The sequence below is a fragment of the Rhinatrema bivittatum genome, chromosome 5, assembly GCF_901001135.1.
Source record: "Rhinatrema bivittatum chromosome 5, aRhiBiv1.1, whole genome shotgun sequence".
NCBI classification, from domain to species: domain Eukaryota; kingdom Metazoa; phylum Chordata; class Amphibia; order Gymnophiona; family Rhinatrematidae; genus Rhinatrema; species Rhinatrema bivittatum.
The window spans coordinates 233,143,809-233,162,707 of NC_042619.1; the positions used below are offsets into that span (position 1 = coordinate 233,143,809).

Below are 18,899 nucleotides of genomic sequence, written 5' to 3' on the forward strand. Positions count from 1 at the left end.
ATGGAGGTCCAGAGGTTATGTAGCTGCATGGCCGGTAGTTGAGCCGCTGGAGAGGGGACAGGCGTAGGGAGAGGAACCGGAGTTGTCGTCCAAAGACTATCTGAAAAGAGGATCTCCCAGTAGCAGAATGTGTATGATTGTTGTATGAGAATTCGGCCCAGGGGAGTAGCGCAGTCCAGTTGTCTTGCCTTTCAGTGACAAAACTGCGAAGGAAAGCCTTTAGTGACTGATTCATTCGTTCCGTTTGCCCGTTGCTCTGCAGGTGGAAAGCTGTTGATAGGTCTAATTGCACCCCGAACTTTTTGCACAAAGCCATCCAATATCGTGCAGTAAACTGGGGCCCGCGATCGGATACTATGTTCTGAGGGAGGCCGTGAGCACGAAAGATGTGTTGGGCAAAGAGTAGGGCCAGTTCGGAAGCAGAAGGGAGCTTTGGAAGTGGAACTAGATGAACCAACTTCGAAAAGCGGTCTACGGTGACCCAAATAACCGTGTTTCCCTCGGAGGCTGGCAGGTCTACCACAAAGTCGGTAGCTATATGCGTCCAGGGTTCCGTGGGTACTGGCAAGGGCTGTAAGAGTCCCCAGGGTCGTCCATTCAAGGGTTTCTGCCTGGCACAAGTAGGACAGGAATTTACGTACAGCTGGACATCTTGTCGCAAGTTCGGCCACCAGTAGTAGCGATTAAGGAGATCAAGAGTTCGCTCTCGGCCTGCATGACCACCTGTGAGAGAGTCGTGTGCCTAACTTAAGACCTTCTTGCGATCCCGACGCGGAACGACAGTCCTTCCAAGAGCGGACACCGTGGTACCAGACAGATTGATCTTGGCTGGGTCTATGATGTATTGTGTAGGGTCATCATTTTCCTCCAATACGGAACTGCGGGACAGTGCGTCTGCTCAGACATTTTTTAGAGGCTGGACGATACCGGAGAACAAAATCAAACCGATTAAAAAAGAGGGACCAGCGGGCCTGCCTGGGATTCAATCGTTGAGCCTGGCATAAAAACTCCAAGTTTTTATGGTCGGTATATACTGTGATGGGATGTTTGGCTCCCTCCAGCCACTGTCTCCACTCTTCGAAAGCCAACTTGATGGCTAATAACTCCTTGTCGCCTATACTGTAGTTGCACTCCATGGGGGTAAATTTCTTGGAGAAGTAAGAGCAGGGTAGCAGTCGCCCGGTACTGGAGCTCTGGCACAGTACGGCTCCTACCGCAATATTTAAGGCATCCACCTCCAGGAAAAAGGGTCGAAGTGGGTCTGGATGGTGTAAACATGTGTCCAACAGGAAGGCCTCCTTAAGACTTTCAAAGGCTTGACAAGCCTCATTGGACCAAACACGGGTGTCCACTCCCTTCTTGGTCAGGGCAGTCAGTGGCGCTACCAAGCGCGAATACTGAGGTATGAAATGTCTATAGAAGTTTGCGAACCCCAAGCAACATTGTAGGGCCTTCAGGCCCGTAGGGCGAGGCCACTTCCTGATGGCCGATACCTTCTCCGGGTCCATATGAAAGCCAGTTGCTGAGATGATGTATCCAAAAAACGGCAACGACTCCTGTTCAAACATGCACTTCTCCAACTTCGCATGTAAGTGATTGTCCCGAAGGAGCTGTAACACTTGCTTGACATGTTGACGATGGGAGGACAAATCGCGGGAATAGATGAGGACGTCATCCAGATATACAATTACCGAGGAGTACAACATCTCGCGGAGCACTTCGTTCATTAGATGCTGGAAAACTACTGGGGCATTGCACAACCCGAAGGGCATCACCAAGTATTCATAATGTCTGTCCCAGGTGTTAAAAGCGGTCTTCCACTCATCCCCGGGACGGATCCGGACAAGGTTGTAGGCCCCTCGTAGATCTAATTTGGTGAAAATTCATAATGTCCGACCCGGGTGTTAAAAGCGGTCTTCCACTCATCCCCGGGACGGATCCGGACAAGGTTGTAGGCCCCTCGTAGATCTAATTTGGTGAAAATTCTGGCTCCTTGAAGCTTGTCCAGAGTTCGGGGATTAACGGAAGAGGATATCGGTCCCTCCTGGTTATGGCATTTAAGCCCCGATAGTCGATACAAGGCCTCAGGGAACAGTCCTTCTTTCCTACAAAAAAGAATCCTGCACCGGCAGGAGACTTGGAGGGGCGAATGAACCCCTTGGCTAGGTTTTCAGCTTGTATTCCGACATCGCCTGTGTCTCTGGTTGAGACAGAGGGTAGACTCTTCCTCGAGGTGGAGTGGTTCGGGGAAGAAGCTCGATGGCACAGTCAAATGGCCGGTGTTGCGGCAGAATCTCCGCTTTTTCTTTAGAAAAAATGTCCGCAAAATCCTCGTAAGGTGTCGGTGGCAGCACTTCGGTAAGCGCCAGCGTTAATCGTTGAACCAGGGGTGTCCTGATGCAATTCTTGAAGCAATGGGAGCTCCATCGGGCGATTTGTAGAGAATCCCAATGGATCATCGGGTAATGCTGTCGCAACCAGGGTAGTCAGAGGACCACCGGGTGTACCGCTTTCTCCAAAATCAGGAAGGAGATCTCCTCAGAATGCAGAACTCCGGTCTGCAAGGTGAGCGGTGTGATAACAGTAGAAATCTCTCCGGGCAGCACAGTACCTCGAATGGAAGTAATCAGTAGTGGAGGGTTGCGAGGTAGCGTGGGAATCTGGAGCTGTTGCACAAGCTCACGAAGAATAAAATTCCTGCCGGAACTGGAATAGACGAAGGCTAGGGTCTCGAAAGACCCTCCAGGGAACTTCAGGGTTACTGGTACAGTACACTGAGGAGCAGAGTTGACACAGCCTAGGAGTAGCTCCCCGGTCCCTCCTAGGCCTTGGTGTTTTCCGCCCTCTCTTTACATTGGGCCAGGAAACGCCCCTTACCATCGCAGTACAGGCATAACCCCAGGCTCGACGCCGCCGCTTTTCCTCGAGGGATAGAGATGTACGCCCCAGTTGCATTGGCTCCTCCGTGGAGTTCTCTGGAGGCGCAGAGGTGTTCCTGGTTGCAGGTGTCAGTGGCCTGGAAAAGGCTGGAGCCAAAGGAGCCATCCGACGCGGAGGCCTCCCTAGCCCTCTGCTGGAGGCGCCGATCAATGCGCCCTGCTACGTCAATTAGCGCGTTCAGATCCTCGGGAAGATCCCGGGTGGCTAACTCATCCTCGATCCTTGCCGAGAGGCCCTCTAGGAATACTCCGCGTAGTGAGTTGTCACGCCAACCAACCTCCAGAGCCAAGGTACGAAACTCGAGGGCATACACTGCCAAGGGGCGAGCTCCCTGGCGTAGCTGAAGGAACTCCGAAGTTGCGGAAGCCATACGTGCAGGTTCGTCAAAAGCCAGTTTGAAGTTCTCCACAAACAGCGAAAGGTTGGTTAACATGGTGTCATTCCGCTCCCACATGGGAGACACTCAGCTCAATGCCCGTCCATCTAAGAGGGAGAAGATGTAGGCCACTTTGACCGAGTCCATGGGGAACTGTGCGGGCAGCAAAGAGAACCGCATGAAACACTGGTTCAGGAAACCCTGACATGCTTTCGATTCCCCTGAGAAGCGAGACGGGTCTGGTAGCTGGGTTGGAGTGTGAATATTCACTACCGGGGGTGGTACTTGCTCCCGGACCGGTTCCGGGGGCGTGACGTCCAGCCGAGTAGCCAAGCACTCTACTGTGGCTGCCAAAGCATCCAAACATTGTTGTTGCTGCTGTATACGCAGCGTTATTCCGGGTATGGCCTGGAGGCCCGCCGGATCCATGGCCTTGCAAACTGTTGTGACTGGAAGGTGGATCCTTGGTCCGACCGGATGGAGATGAAGTAGAAGAACTCTCCGGGATGGAACTCGGTCGGAAGGCGGTAGCCAGACGAGAGCTGACTATCTTCATCCTGGAAGCCCATGACCCCTCCAGGAAAACCTGTGGAGATCCGGGCCGCTGGGACTTAGGTCGCTTCGCCCTGGAAGCCGAGATCCCCTCGAGAGGAGCTCGTGGAGATCTGACCGCTGGGACTTAGGTGGCTTCGCCCTGGAAGCCGAGACCCCCCGGGAGGAGCCCGTGGAGATCCGACAGCTGGGACTTAGGAGATCCGACCGGAGACGAAGACGGGAGAACGTACCAGGGTCGAGGCAGGCGGCAGGAGGCGGACTTGAAGACGGGCCGAGGTCAGAACCAGAAGAGAATCCAAAAGAGGGCTCCAAAACCAGGGATTGGAGCGGTCAGGAACAGGAACGCAGGAATGGCAGAGAGGAACAAGCAAGGAGCAGGCAGGCAGGAACAGGCACAAACAGGAACAGGTAACAGCAACTAAGCACTCTACCGAGTCGACCACGTTGCAAGGCAGAGAATCGGGGTCAGACGCCGGGTTTAAATCCCCACCGGCGTCTGATGTCAACACAAGGGGCTGGCCTGAGTTTCGTGCCAGAGACCCTTTAAAAAGGGGCTCTATGCGCGCGCGAGCCTAAGGGGCGGGGCCCGGACCGCATACGACGGCGTCTCCCTGAAGGATACGCCGAGATGTAGGCCTGAGCAGGCCTGAAGGATCAGCGGCTTTCGGCAGCGTTGCCCCCGGGCAGAAAGGTAAGGGGGGGATGCGAGGTTCACAGCCGGAACCGCAACATATACTACTTTTAATCTTTTATTGCTTTCATGATTTTTATTTTATGTTATGTCACTTTAAGTTTTCAATGTATTCATTTTATTATTTTATGTTTTGCTTTTTAATTATGTATGTTTAATTCGTAATCCGCCCTGAACTTTAAAGGGCACGGAAAATACTTTTAAATAAATAAAATAAAATAAATACATAGTCCATATTAAATTTCATCTGCCTTTGCACGCTCAATCTTCCAGTTTTGCAAGGTCCTCCTGCAATTTATAATTATCCACTTGTGATTTAACCACGCTGAATAATTTTGTGTCATCTGCAAATTTGACCACCTCATTCATCATTCCCTTTTCCAGATTATTTATAAATATATTAAAAAGCACTGGTCCATGTACAGCTCCCTGAGGCACGCCACTATTTCCTTCTCTCCATTCAGAAAACTGACCATTTAATCCTAGCCAGTTTGCATCCACAAAACTACATTTCCTCTTATCCCATGACTTTTTGATTTTTTTTAGAAGACTCATGAGAGACTTTGTCAAACATCTTCTGAAAATCCAAATACACTATATCTACCAGCTCATCTTTATCCCCATGTTTATTAACCTCTTCAAAAAAAATGGAGAGATTACTTACCTGATAATCTCGTTTTCCTTAGTGTAGGCAGATGGACTCATTACAAATGGGTATAGTGTGCTCGTGCTAGCAGTTGGAGACGGATCTGACGTCAGCACGTGGTACATATACCCCTGCAGGAAGTGCAGCAACTCAGTAATCTTCCTTGCAAAAGCTTCATGGATATATGTGTGACTGACCAATTTATTAACCAAATGTGATTAACCTGACCGATTGTTAGTACCTGGAGACCACCAGTGTTCTCAACCGGAAGGCGTCGACACCCGGTAGGGTGGATGCCCTATGTAAGAAAAACATGGCTTACCTCGAATTGGTGAAACCCCATGTCTATCGGCAGCTGGGCGGGATGCTGAGTCCATCTGCCTACACTAAGGAAAACGAGATTATCAGGTAAGTAATCTCTCCATTTCCTAGCGTGTAGCAGATGGACTCATTACAAATGGGATGTACAAAAGCTACTCCCGAACTGGGTGGGAGGCTGCCCGAGGTCCGTTTAGTATTGCCCTTGCAAATGCTGTATCCTCCCTGGCCTGGACGTCCAGACGGTAGAATCTGGAGAAGGTATGGAGGGAGGACCACGTTGCCGCTTTACATATCTCTGCAGGCGACAGCATCCTAGTTTCTGCCCAGGAGGCCGCTTGGGCTCTGGTAGAGTGAGCCTTGACCAGTAGAGGTGGTGGTTTTCCCGCTTCTACGTAGGCCGCCTTGATAACTTCCTTGATCCAGCGAGCAATAGTCGCCCGTGAGGCCGCTTCTCCTTGCTTCTTCCCACTGTGAAGGACGAACAGGTGGTCCATCTTTTGTACTGCTTCCGACATTTCCAGGTATCTGGACAGCAGCCTGCAGATGTCGAGATGGCGCAGTCTTCGACCTTCTTCTGACTTCTTCAAACCTTGCGTGGTTGGCATGGATATGGTTTGGTTAAGGTGGAAGTGTGAGGCTACTTTGGGTAAGAAGGAAGGAACTGTGCGAAGATGGATAGCCCCTGGAGTGATTCTGAGAAACGGATCGCGGCAGGACAGCGCTTGTAGCTTGGAGATGCGGCGTGCTGAGCATACGGCCAGCAAGAACACCATCTTCAAGGTTAACAAATGGAGGGACAGGCCCCGGAGGGGTCTGAAGGCGGGTCCCGCTAGGAATTCCAAGACTAGGTTGAGGTTCCACAGGGGCACTGGCCACTTCAGTGGTGGGCGAATGTGTTTGACTCCTTTCAGGAAACGTGAAACGTCTGGGTGTGTGGCAATGCTGTTGCCGGCACTCCTGGGGCCGTAGCAGGATAGCGCTGCCACCTGAACCTTGATTGAACTGAGGGACAGACCCTTCTGAAGTCCATCTTGCAGGAAATCCAGAATGATGGGGATTTTAGCGGCATGCGGATTAGTGCTGCGAGTTTCGCACCAGGCTTCAAATACTCTCCAGATCCTGATATAAGTTAGTGATGTGGAGAACTTGCGTGCTCGGAGCAGCGTGTCTATTACCGGCCCCGAGTATCCCCTTTTCTTCAGTCTAGCCCTCTCAATGGCCAGACCGTAAGAGAGAATTGAGCTGGATTCTCGTGGAGGATGGGACCTTGTCGCAGCAGGTCCCTTTGAGGGGGCAGGGGCAGAGGATTCCCTGCCAGTAGTCTTCTCATGTCTGCGTACCAGGATCTTTTTGGCCAGTCCGGGGCCACCAGAAGAACTAGGCCTCTGTGCCGCTGAATCTTGTGTATAATGGCACCCAGCAGGGGCCATGGGGGAAAGGCATATAGCAGGATCCCCGGAGGCCATGGCTGCACCATGTCATCGATCCCTTGGGATAGAGGATCTCGCCTGCGACTGAAGTATCTGGGTACCCGAGCGTTGGACCTGTCTGCTAGTAGGTCCATGCCCGGAGTCCCCCACTGATCCACAATCATCTGGAAGGCCGTGGATGACAGCTGCCATTTCCCCGGGTTCAGGCTTTCTCTGCTGAGGAAGTCTGCCGTGGCGTTGTCCTTCCCGGCAATGTGGACAGCGGAGATGTCCTGGAGATTTGCTTCCGCCCAAGCCATCAGGGGGGCTATTTCTAAGGATACCTGTCGGCTTCTGGTTCCGCCCTGTCGGTTGATGTATGCCACTGTGGTGGCGTTGTCCGACATCACTCTGACTGCTCTGTTTTGAAGTCTGTGGGCAAATCGCAGGCAGGCTAACCTGACTGCCCGTGCCTCTAGCCGGTTGATGTTCCACCCCGTCTCTTCTGTGTTCCACCGCCCCTGGGCGGTTAGCTCTTCGCAGTGTGCTCCCCAGCCGCTCAGGCTGGCATCTGTAGTGAGCAGGGTCCAGGTTGGAGAGGACATCCTTGACCCCCGGCTGATGTGGCCGGGCTGCAGCAACCACCATAACTGATTCCGTACTCTGGCCGGAAGAGGTAGATGCACGGTGTAGATCTGTACTCATGGGCGCCACCGAGATAGGAGGGCGCGCTGTAACGGTCTCATATGAGCCCGTGCCCATGGTATCACTTCCAGAGTGGAGGCCATTAGGCCGAGGACCTGTAGGTAATCCCAAGCTGTGGGCCGAGTGGTGCTCAGCAGATTCTGCAAGTGATCCTGGAGTTTTGATTTCCTCTTGGAGGTCAGGCTTATCTTGTCTTCCTGGGTGTCGAATCGGACTCCTAGGTATTCCAGCGACTGCGAAGGCTGTAGGGAACTCTTGTTTATGTTGACTACCCATCCTAGGCTTTCCAGAAGAGATATAATTCTGTTGGTTGCCCGGTGGCTCTCCTCCGGTGACTTTGCCCTGATCAGCCAATCGTCTAGGTAGGGATGGACGAGAATGCCTTCCTTCCTGAGTGACGCCGCCACCACTACTATTACCTTGGTAAAGGTCCATGGCGCGGAGGCTAACCCGAAGGGTAGAGCCCGGAACTGAAAGTGCTATTCCAGGACTTTGAAGCGTAAGTAACGCTGGTGATCCCGATGAATTGGGATATGCAAATAGACCTCTGAGAGATCCAGGGATGTGAGATACTCCCCTGGCTGTATTGCACTTCGGACTGACCGAGAGTTTCCATGCGAAATCCTGGGACCCTTAAGTGCCGGTTGACTGACTTGAGGTCCAGGACGGGCCTGAAGGTGCCCCCCTTCTTGGGGACAATGAAATAAATGGAGTAATGCCCAGAATTTATGTCCCATGCAGGCACTGGGATTATGGCTTTTAGGGACAGGAGTCTCTCCAAGGTAGCTGCCAGTGCCGCCCTCTTGAGGGGCGGACAAGGCGATTCCACAAACTTGTCCAGAGGGAGATGAAGGAAGTCCAGGTAATACCCCTCCCGGACAATGGCGAGGACCCACTGGTCCGAAGTAATCTCGACCCACCTGCGGTAAAATAGGGTTAGCCTGCCCCCTATGGCTTCTTCCCCAGATGGGTCGGCTGATTCTCATTGTGGGGTGCGGCCGGGACCCGACCCCGAGCCGGTTCCCCTCTTGTTGTGCCTAGTCCGAAAGGACTGGTTCCTGGTCTGAGAACGAGGTGCTTGGTAGCGAGCCCTGTAAGGATTGAAGCATTGAGAGCTTCTACCTCTGGATGGTCTAGGAAAAGGGCGCTGGGTCCTCCTTGACCTGTCTTCCGGTAGACGGGGTGATGGAAATGCTCCCCATTTATTAGCCAGTTTCTCAAGGTTGCTGCCGAACAGGAGGGATCCCTTAAAGGGCATTCTTGTAAGACGAGTCTTGGAGGAGGAGTCGGCCGACCAATTTCGTAGCCAGAGGTGTCTTCTGGCTGCCACTGAGGATGACACTCCCTTGGCTGCTGTACGGACTAGGTCAGAGGCAGCGTCAGTGAGGAACGAGAGGGCTGATTCCATTTCTTCTCCCGGGGTGTTGTTCCTGGCTTGTGATAAACAGGAGTGTGTCACCACAGTGCAGCAGGTCGCAAATCGTAGGGACATGGCTGCCACCTCAAAGGCTTGTTTCAGAATGGCGTCCATGCGCCGGTCATGTGCATCCTTGAGGGCCGCCCCTCCCTCCACCGGAATGGTGGTGCGCTTCACAATTGCGCAAACTATGGCGTCTACCATCGGGCACGCCAGCAGCTCCTTGGTCGCCGGGTCCAGGGGGTACATGCTAGACAAAGCCCGACCCCCTTTGAATGAAGCCTCCGGCGCATTCCACTCCAGATCAATCAACTGCTGTGCTGCTTGTAGGAGGGGAAAATGGGGAGCCGTTTGACGCAGGCCCTCTAGCAGGGGGTTCATCCTAGGTTCCCCTGGGGTGCCCTGGCCCGGGATAGCCAGCTCTGACAGGCATTGAGAGACCAGGTCTGGAAGATCCTCCTTAGGAAAGAAGCGTCTCATGGTTCGATACGGTTCTATCCCCGAGGGGAGTTCTCCTTCCTCAGGGGGCTCGCCACGTTCCTCAGAGTAATCAGAGTCCCCATAAGTGGGGCTTCCGGGTGGCGGGTGGCCATTAGCTCTTGAGGGTCCCGGGCCAGGGTCATCCGGTACGTGTGGGTCCGGTCGGGGATCAGACTGCATCTTGACGAAGGCATGAATCCCCTTGAATAATTCCACCCAGGAGAGTGAAGCAGGTTCTAGCCGTAGGGGCACCAGGTCTGTGGGGTTCCCTGGCTGCTCACCGCGGCCTGCTAGGTTCAGGGTGTTCCCTGAGGAACTGGCAGTCAAACTGGGCTGAGACCGGCCCTGGCCTGGAACTCCCAGGGCCTCCTCACATTGGGCACATAGGGAGTCTGCTTCCTCGCTCTGTGTGGCTCTGAGGTGGCATGCTGAGCAGAGGCCTAGAGCTCTTATGCCTGATTCTGGAGGTGCCGGCTCTGCGGCCCCATGGGCTCTCATATGCTCCATCGCGTCTGATCTCCTATCAATGAGCGCCTATGAATGTGCGCCTATCAGCGTGTGCTTATGAACGTGCGCCTATGAATGTGCGCCTATCAGCGTGCGCTTAGGAACGTGCGCTTAACAATGCGCTTAGCAATGTGCGCCTATCAAGCAATGGGCGCCCAAATATCTTCGGGCGCCTAACATACGCGCCCGTCGCCCCGCTTAGATCGAGGCGGCGAACCAGGGCAGATGGTGACGGCGAGCAGGCAGGCAAAATGGCGACCTCCTTGGTGGGCTGCCACGTAGGCAGACCCTGCTAATCCTCGCTCTTCGGAGACCAGTAAAGATGTACGCCTTGCCTGATCTTCGGCGCTTCCCGGCTGCGACCCGGGCAGTCTCCGGCTGCGGGGGGAGAGGGTAAGTACCGTCACCGCTGCGCTCGAGGAAGTGCACCCGCTGCCTCTAAGCCACGCCCGAACTCGTCTCGCTCGGGGGCTAAGTCCTCACCGGGACCGAGGCTGCCTCTATGCCGCGCCCGAGCCCTTCTCACTCGGGGGCTAGGTCCCTGCCGCGATCCGGCCACCGGACCGAGGCGCTTACCTCCGAGGGACCACGGAAATCACCTTGGGAAACTCAACTGGGGGAGGGACCCGAGAGTATCACTGCAGGAGTGCGGGGCTCGTCTTCAGGTAGGATTCTTCTAAGAATTTAGTCGTTATAATTTGGGAAAACGCTCAGCGAGCGTAAGGTAGCTCCAAACTGCTTTGGAGACGGAAATTACTGAGTTGCTGCACTTCCTGCAGGGGTATATGTACCACATGCTGACGTCAGATCCGTCTCCAACTGCTAGCACGAGCACACTATACCTATTTGTAATGAGTCCATCTGCTACACGCTAGGAAATATTAGATTTGTGAGGCAAGACTTCCCCCTTGGATAAATCCAAGATGGCTATGTCCCATTAAACCATGTCTATCTATATGTTCTGTGATTTTTTTCTTTAGAACTGTTTCCACAGTTTTTCCCGGCACTGAAGTCAGGATCATCGGTCTATAGTTTCCCGAATCACTTTTTAAATATTGGGGTTACATTGGCCATTTCCAGTCTTCAGGCTTGAACCAATAATTGAAAGTCTAAAACAGGAAGAATATATCTGAGAGGTTTCAGGAACCGTAACTCTAAAAAATGCTGTTTTAGCTACCTTCTGAAGTTGTGCCTGGACTAACAGAATCTAACACAAAACCCAAATTCCGTACTTCTGATAACCGAAAACCAACACCATCTAAAAATGGCAAAAGAGGCACAGCAGGTAAAGGCAGAGCTCCGAACCATAATATGATAGTCTTAGCGCAATTAAGTACCAAGTTATTCTTTTTAAACCAATGTTTAATAATCTTAAAATGATTTTAAAAATTCACAGGAAATGTTCCTATCCCTTAGTAAATAAAATTGTAACTTATCAGCGTAAATCTTATATGTCACCTGCAAAGAAGATGAAACCTCACACAAAGGCTGTAAAAAAATATTTTAAAATTCTGCAGATAATGCGGAACCTTGTGGTACTAACCACTTATTGAAATATCAAGCAATATCGTCAATCCTACTACAATGACAGTCTTTAAACACACTTACCGTGGCTTTCCTGGAATACATTCCATTGAAATTTTTTTTTATTTTTTTTATTTTTTTAACATAGCATTGAAAAGTGCTGTTTGGGAGCGGCTGAGGCAGTAAAACAACTTTAAAGATATTAGTTTGGACATTTTGTAAGAAAAAACAGAGAAGAGAGGTTCACTTCCGTGCTAGTGCTCAGATGAAAACATAGAAACATAGAAATGACGGCAGAAGACGACCAAATGGCCCATCAAGTCTGCCCAGCAAGCTACGCACTTTATCCATTTTTTTTCCCTTTTTCTCTCTCCCACCTGTTACTATTGGCTTCCAGTACCCTCCAGCCCTAATTCCCCTCCACCCAATTTAGAGAGCAGCTTTGAATCTGCATCCAAGTGACATCCAGCTCAATTGGGGGTAGCAACCACTGCAACAAGCAGGCCACCCCCTTGCCCCATACTCTTACCCACCCCTATTTTTATTTTTTTGTTTTGTTTTTTTTTGGAAATAGCAGCCCTCCATCCTTCCGCTCCGTGAAGGTGGAACACCAACTACTGGCCACTGGCATCCCGCTCCGTGAACGCCTCTGTGGCTACTGCCTCTCCGTGCAGTGTTTGAATGCCGCTGTGGCTACTGCCGCTCCGTGCAGTGTTTGAATGCCGCTGTGGCTACTGCCGCTCTGTGCAGTGTTTGAATGTCTCCACTTTATTCATGCCCTCTAGACTTGATGGATCCACAGTGAGGGGGCTACGAGGCAATGCCTGTGAGGGAATTCCTGCACATTCTCAGTAAAGCAAAAACTCTAGTAATTATGATAGAGAGGTCCATTTGGTGTCACTGGATATGTCATCCACATGGTATGGCTAATTCAGCCCTGCCGGAAAATGTATTGTATGGAAAGGTGCACTCTACTAAATGGCACCAATCTTGAGTCACAGAGTGGACCACATTACCGCTTTTAGGAAAAGTCAGAAAGGATTTAAAGCACAACAGAGGATCAAATTAAAATTTTTGGAATTCCATATACCATTCAGTGACAGATACTTGTTTTTCCCACTCCCTAAACTTTGTGGTAGTTGTGCATAAAGAAAGTTTTTTGGAGTTCTATAACATGTAAGCTGGCTATAAAGCCAAACCTTGGGTACTTTATAGTGTTACTCACATCCCTGTCTCTCACCTCTCCCTCATTCTCCCTCTCCCCTCACTCTTCCCCACCCCCTACCTCCCTCCCACACACTCACCCACTCCTCTCTCCCTCTCACTCAGTCCCTCCCCCTCACTCAGTCTCTCCCTCCCAGTCCCTCCCCCTCACTCTATCCCTCCCTCCCTCCCACTCAGTCACTCCCTCCCACTCCCTCTCTCTCCTCCCTCCCTCGCTACTGGCCACCGCCCGCTGCCGCCGCTACCACCGCCGCCCGCTGCTGCCGCCATGTTTTTTTTTTCCTGACGCTGCCTAAGACCGACGTGCTCGCCCGCACATGCGCAGTAGAGCTGCTCTCTATTGCGCATTTGCGGCACGTCGGTCAACCTTCATTTATTAGGTTGATTATTTTAGCATGGGCTCTTTAACATATATTGAAATCACCAAAACATGCCATACAATAAGAGCCTTTGTTTACCTTGTGTTCAAAGATAAACACTGTCTAGCTAAATGTAGGTTTTGCACTAAATCAACACATTGACAAGCCCAGCCTGGACCTTAATTGGTTCTTTTTAAAATGTAAATGTGATATTATTTCCTGACTGAACAAAGCTTGACAGATGGTAGAATCTCTTGCATTGCTACTTTAAAGCAGAAGTATTAGTTGAATTCTTAAAAATGTCAACTTCCCTGGCTCAATTGTTTACACTTTTGAAATTATTTCCAATGTTGCCCTTATTTCATCATATAATATAGCTGTACAACCTGATTTTAAAAAAAAAAATTCCTCCCTGAGCCTTCTCTTCAGTTACATATGCTGTGTTCATGGAATCAATGTGATTCCTAATGCGGTGAAAATCAGCACAGATGAGACAATTTACTAAGATTCATAAGGGCAAGTGTAGCTAAAAGAAGGTTTTGAAACTCGATCATCCAGTTCTCCTGAAAAATAAACAAAACTCAAAATAATGAGAAATCTTACTTTTGTATAACTATCAATTTAATTATCCCAAGTGTTTATTATCATTTCTATATTTTAATATTTTTTTTTCTTTTTAACTTCCTCACCTGTCCAAAGGAACCTTTGCCTATTAAAGAGTCGATTTCATAACGATCCATCCATTTTTCTCCATTTTTTACAATGTAATCATAATTGTCATCATCATAACCATCGTTATAAACTTTCCTTTCCTTTTTATGACTGGAATCATCTCCCTGGCCTTGTTGGTGCCGCCTCTTCTTTTTTGCATAGTAAACCTGTAAAAGAACACACAAGACTATTGTACAGAAAATACTACTTGAAATTACAAAACTTAAAATGTATTTTTAAGCACATAATTTAAACAGAATTCCCTCACTATCAGGTCGATACAGTAACGTGCAGTTAAAGATTGCCCGTCTGTAACGTGCTGGGAGCGCACAATACAGACGAGTAAGGCCATCCAGCCATACAGTCTCCAGTTTCACGCGTCCTTAGCGCTTCCTAAAATAAACACCTAACCCTTTCCGCACCCAGCATGTAAATGAACGAAAAAGCTGTATAATGAAGGAATTAGCTATTCCCCTCCGATACTGTAACGGGCGCTGATATTATCTCCTTAGGAACGCGCTGTTTTGCCGCGGCCTTAACCTGTTAGTTTACCGCCTCCCCCTAGTAGGAGTTAGGACTGTGTAACAAATCCATCGACACCGCTTAAGATTCTCAAACACAATAAAACAATAAGCCTGGCACCTTCCTTGATGTAGTACGTCCCGGATGCCCCCCCCCCCCTCCCCTCCCCAGCGCGCCCGCCACTACCCCTTTCATCAGCTGCATCCACCCATTATGCCCCTCACGGGTATGTCCCGCTTCACAGAGCGCTCCCACTCAAATCCGTTCATGGGTATATACCCTTTCGCCCCCCTCACAGCGCCATGCTACCACTGCGACCCGGAGGAGGTGAGGCACAGCGGCGAAGACAGACGGGAGAGGAGAAAAAGCAGAGCCGAGCAAAGCAAAAGCGTGCAGCAAGCCGGCGAAATAGACCTGCGAGCAGAGGCAATAGCAGCGGTTCGGTAACCCTGGCACCCTCCTTGATGTAGTACGTCCCGGATGCCCCCCCCCCCCCTCCCCAGCGCGCCCGCCACTACCCCTTTCATCAGCTGCATCCACCCATTATGCCCCTCACGGGCATGTCCCGCTTCACAGAGCGCTCCCACTCAAATCCGTTCATGGGTATATACCCTTTCGCCCCCCTCACAGTGCCATGCTACCACTGCGACCCGGAGGAGGTGAGGCACAGCGGAGAAGACAGACGGGAGAGGAGAAAAAGCAGAGCCGAGCAAAGCAAAAGCGTGCAGCAAGCCGGCGAAATAGACCTGCGAGCAGAGGCAATAGCAGCGGTTCGGTAAGCCTGGCACCCTCCTTGATGTAGTACGTCCCGGATGCCCCCCCCTCCCCAGCGCGCCCGCCACTACCCCTTTCATCAGCTGCATCCACTGCGACCCGGCAGTCCCGTGAGGCCTACAAAAAAAAAAAATCCCCGGCTCCCGCGCCCCCGCACTGGCCCGCCGACTAAACCCCCCCCCCCCCCTCTCGATCGGGCATGTAGGCGGCGGCGACGAAAACCAAAGCAATTTTTTTTTTTTCAAAAAGCGACATCACACATTGCATAAAATAATTTCTCCAGCCTTAAAGCGACTTACTTTTGGGATCTGTCAAGATCCCAAAAGTAAGTCGCAAAAGTAACTTACTTTTCTGAAGCCATCAGGAACATGATCTTAGCTCCTCCGAACGAAGACGAAGATGGCCGCCTGCACGGGGAAAGCGTGCAATTGGCCGCTGAAGACGTGACGTCACGTCTTCAGCGGCCAATTGCACGCTTTCCCCCGTGCAGGCGGCCATCTTCGTCTTGAGCTACGATCGTGATGGCTTCAGAAAAGTAAGTTACTTTTGCGACTTACTTGACAGATCCCAAAAGTAAGTCGCTTTAAGGCTGGAGAAATTATTTTATGCAATGTGTGATGTTGCTTTTTGAAAAAAAAAAAAAAAAATTGCTTTGGTTTTCGTCGCCGCCGCCTACATGCCCGATCGGGAGGAGGGGGGTAGGGGTAGAGTCGGCGGGCCAGTGCGGGGGCGCGGGAGCCGGGGATTTTTTTTTTTTGTAGGCCTCACGGGACTGCCGGGTCGCAGTGGATGCAGCTGATGAAAGGGGTAGTGGCGGGCGCGCTGGGGAGGGGGAGGGGGGGGCATCCGGGACGTACTACATCAAGGAGGGTGCCAGGCTTACCGAACCGCTGCTATTGCCTCTGCTCGCAGGTCTATTTCGCCGGCTTCCTGCACGCTTTCGCTTTGCTCGGCTCTGCTTTTTCTCCTCTCCCGTCTGTCTTCGCCGCTGTGCCTCACCTCCTCCCGGAGCAAGGCTGCTTTCGCGCCCTGCTCCGGGAGGAGAGACACAGCGACGAAGCAACAAAGACTTTTCGTGTTTTTTTACACTTCCTGGTACCTGTCATTCCAAATGCCATTTGAAATGACAGGTACCGTCGCACCCTGGTTACTGTATAGGCGCTGTATTAAGCGCCTATACAGTAAAATGGGTTACGCGGCCATAACCCTTCCCTACCGCTTTAAAGCCGCGGCATGCATTTGCATGCGATTAGAGGAGAGTATCGGGGAGTTAGTGAAGAGAACTGTGCGTGCGGGGAGGAAGGGTGCGCCTGACACTGCCGCACTGTTTCTACCGCGGCCTTACTGGATCGACCTGTATGTATCATTTAAGAGTAATGAGAAAGCAAAATTGCTTACCTTGTAATAGGTGTTATCCCAGGACAGCAGGATGTAGTCCTCACATATGGGTGACGTCATCCACGGAGCCCTTAAGCGGGAAAAACTTCTGGCAAGTTTCTAGAAGCTTTTAACTGGCTGCCTGAGGCTACTGAGCATGCCCGGCATGCCATGATATTCCCTGCCACAGGGGTCTCACTCCAGTCTTGTATGTAGCAATAAGCGTTAGCAAAAATATATAAAGTCTGATGCCCAACTCCGCGGGGTGGCGGGTGGGTTCCGTGAGGACTACATCCTGCTGTCCTGGGATAACACCTATTACAAGGTAAGCAATTTTGCTTTATCCCAGGACAAGCAGGATACTAGTCCTCACATATGGGTGATTAGCAAGCTAGAGGCTGAGTCGTTGTCCATGCAGGTAACCCGAATGCCTTGTTGAAAAAAAGAGTCAGCCGAAGATCACAGCAGATTGGATGTAGAAGGAGTTGGGATTAAACTGGAAACAAGTTCTTTAAGACAGATTGTCCATAGGCTGAATCTTGTCATCCATCCTTGTCTAAACAGTAATGAGCTGCAAAGGTGTGAAGAGAACTCCATGTTGCTGCTTTACAAATGTCAATGATTGGCACTGAACGAAAATGTGCTACTGAGGTTGACATTGCTCTTACTGAATGTGCCTTTACTCACCCTTGGAGAGGAAGGCCTGCTTTTTCATAGCAAAATTGAATGCAATCTGCTAACCAATTGGATAGAGTATGTTTTCCCACTGCTTTACCTGGCTTATTTGGGTCATAAGAGACAAAAAGCTGATTGGATTTCCTGAGGGACGCAGTGCGATTTAAATAAAAAGATAATGCACGTTTACAGTCCAAAGTGTGTAGAGCTCTTTCACCTTGGTGAGAGTGAGGTCTTGGAAAGAATGTGGGTAGAACTATTGTTTGATTTAAGTGGAATTCCGTAACTACTTTAGGAAGGAATTTTGGGTGTGTTCGGAGAACCACTCTGTCATGTAGAAACTTTGTATAAGGTTCATACGTGACAAGTGCCTGTAACTCACTGACCCTTCTAGCAGATGTGATGGCTATAAGGAAAATAGTTTTCCATGTGAGCAATTTAAGATTACAGGAATCTATGGGTTCGAAAGGAGAACGCATTAGTCCTGTTAAAACCAGATTCAGGTCCATTGTGTAGCTGGAGGCCGAATTGGTGGTTTAAGGTGAGTTAAACCTCTCATGAATCTACTGACGAGAGGTTGCGTGGATATAGGTGCATCTCCTATCTTGTTATGATAAGCGGAGATTGCACTCAAATGCACTCTGATTGACGATGTCTGAAGACCAGAGTCTGAGAGATAGTACAAATAATCTAGAAGAGTAGTTGTGGGGCAAGTGAAAGGATCAATATTGTTTTGCTTGCACCAGGAAGTAAACCGTTTCCATTTGAAAGAATAATTCTTTCTTGTGGAAGGTTTGCGGGAAGCTATAAGCACTTGAGAAACATTAGTTGAGAGATTAAGTGATTGTAAGATTAAGCTTTCAACATCCATGCAGTCAGGGATAGGGATTGAAGGTTGGGATGGCGCAACCGGCCCTGATCCTGAGTGATGAGATTGGGAGCTACTCCCAGGCGTATTGGATCCTTGACTGACAGGTCTAGCAGTGTGGGAAACCATACTCGTCGAGGCCAATATGGGGCTATCAGAATCATGGACCCCTTGTCCTGTTGTAGCTTCACCAGTGTCTTGGTGATGAGCGGTATTGGAGGATATGCATATAGTAGGCCTGAGTTCCAAGGGCGAGCAAAGGCGTCCTTGGCTGGTTGGTTCTTCTGTTTGTGCAGAGAACAGAAGTTGTCCACTTTGTGGTTCAGATGCGACGCAAAGAGGTCTGTTGTTGGTTGTCCCCAACGTTGGAATATTTTGGTCGCAATAGAGGGATTTAGAGACCATTCGTGTGGTTGGAACTGGCGACTGAGTCGGTCTGCTAGTACATTTTGAATCCCTGCTAGATAAGTGGCTTGTAGGAACATTGATTGGTTCAAGGCCCAGTCCCAAATTTGTGCAGCTTCCTGACAAAGGAGATACGAGCCCGTACCTCCCTGTTTGTTGATGTACCACATGGCTACAGTATTGTCTGTCTGGATTAGCACAGTCTTGTGTGAAAGGCAGTCCCTGAACGCATGCAGCGCATAACGTATAGCTCGAAGTTCCAGAAAATTGATTTGATGTGTGGCTTCGAGTTTTGTCCAAGTTCCTTGAGTTTGAAGAGAGTTTACATGAGCTCCCCATCCCAAGGTGGATGCATCTGTAGTTAATGTTATCTGAGGGATCGGTTTTTGGAAGGGTAGGCCCTTGCGCAAATT

The 18,899-nt window shown here is 50.5% G+C and overlaps 1 protein-coding gene across 4 annotated transcripts in view; it reads right to left on the bottom strand.

The window, feature by feature from the left end:
• Window positions 1-18,899, bottom strand: part of DYRK1A (dual specificity tyrosine phosphorylation regulated kinase 1A) — a 696,908-nt gene that overhangs the window by 237,585 nt on the left and 440,424 nt on the right. For all 4 annotated transcript variants that reach the window (XM_029603453.1, XM_029603452.1, XM_029603455.1 and 1 more), the window contains one exon: window positions 13,844-14,032. In XM_029603453.1, the coding sequence (XP_029459313.1) occupies window positions 13,844-14,032 (189 nt within the window). The remainder of the gene's footprint in view (window positions 1-13,843; window positions 14,033-18,899) is intronic.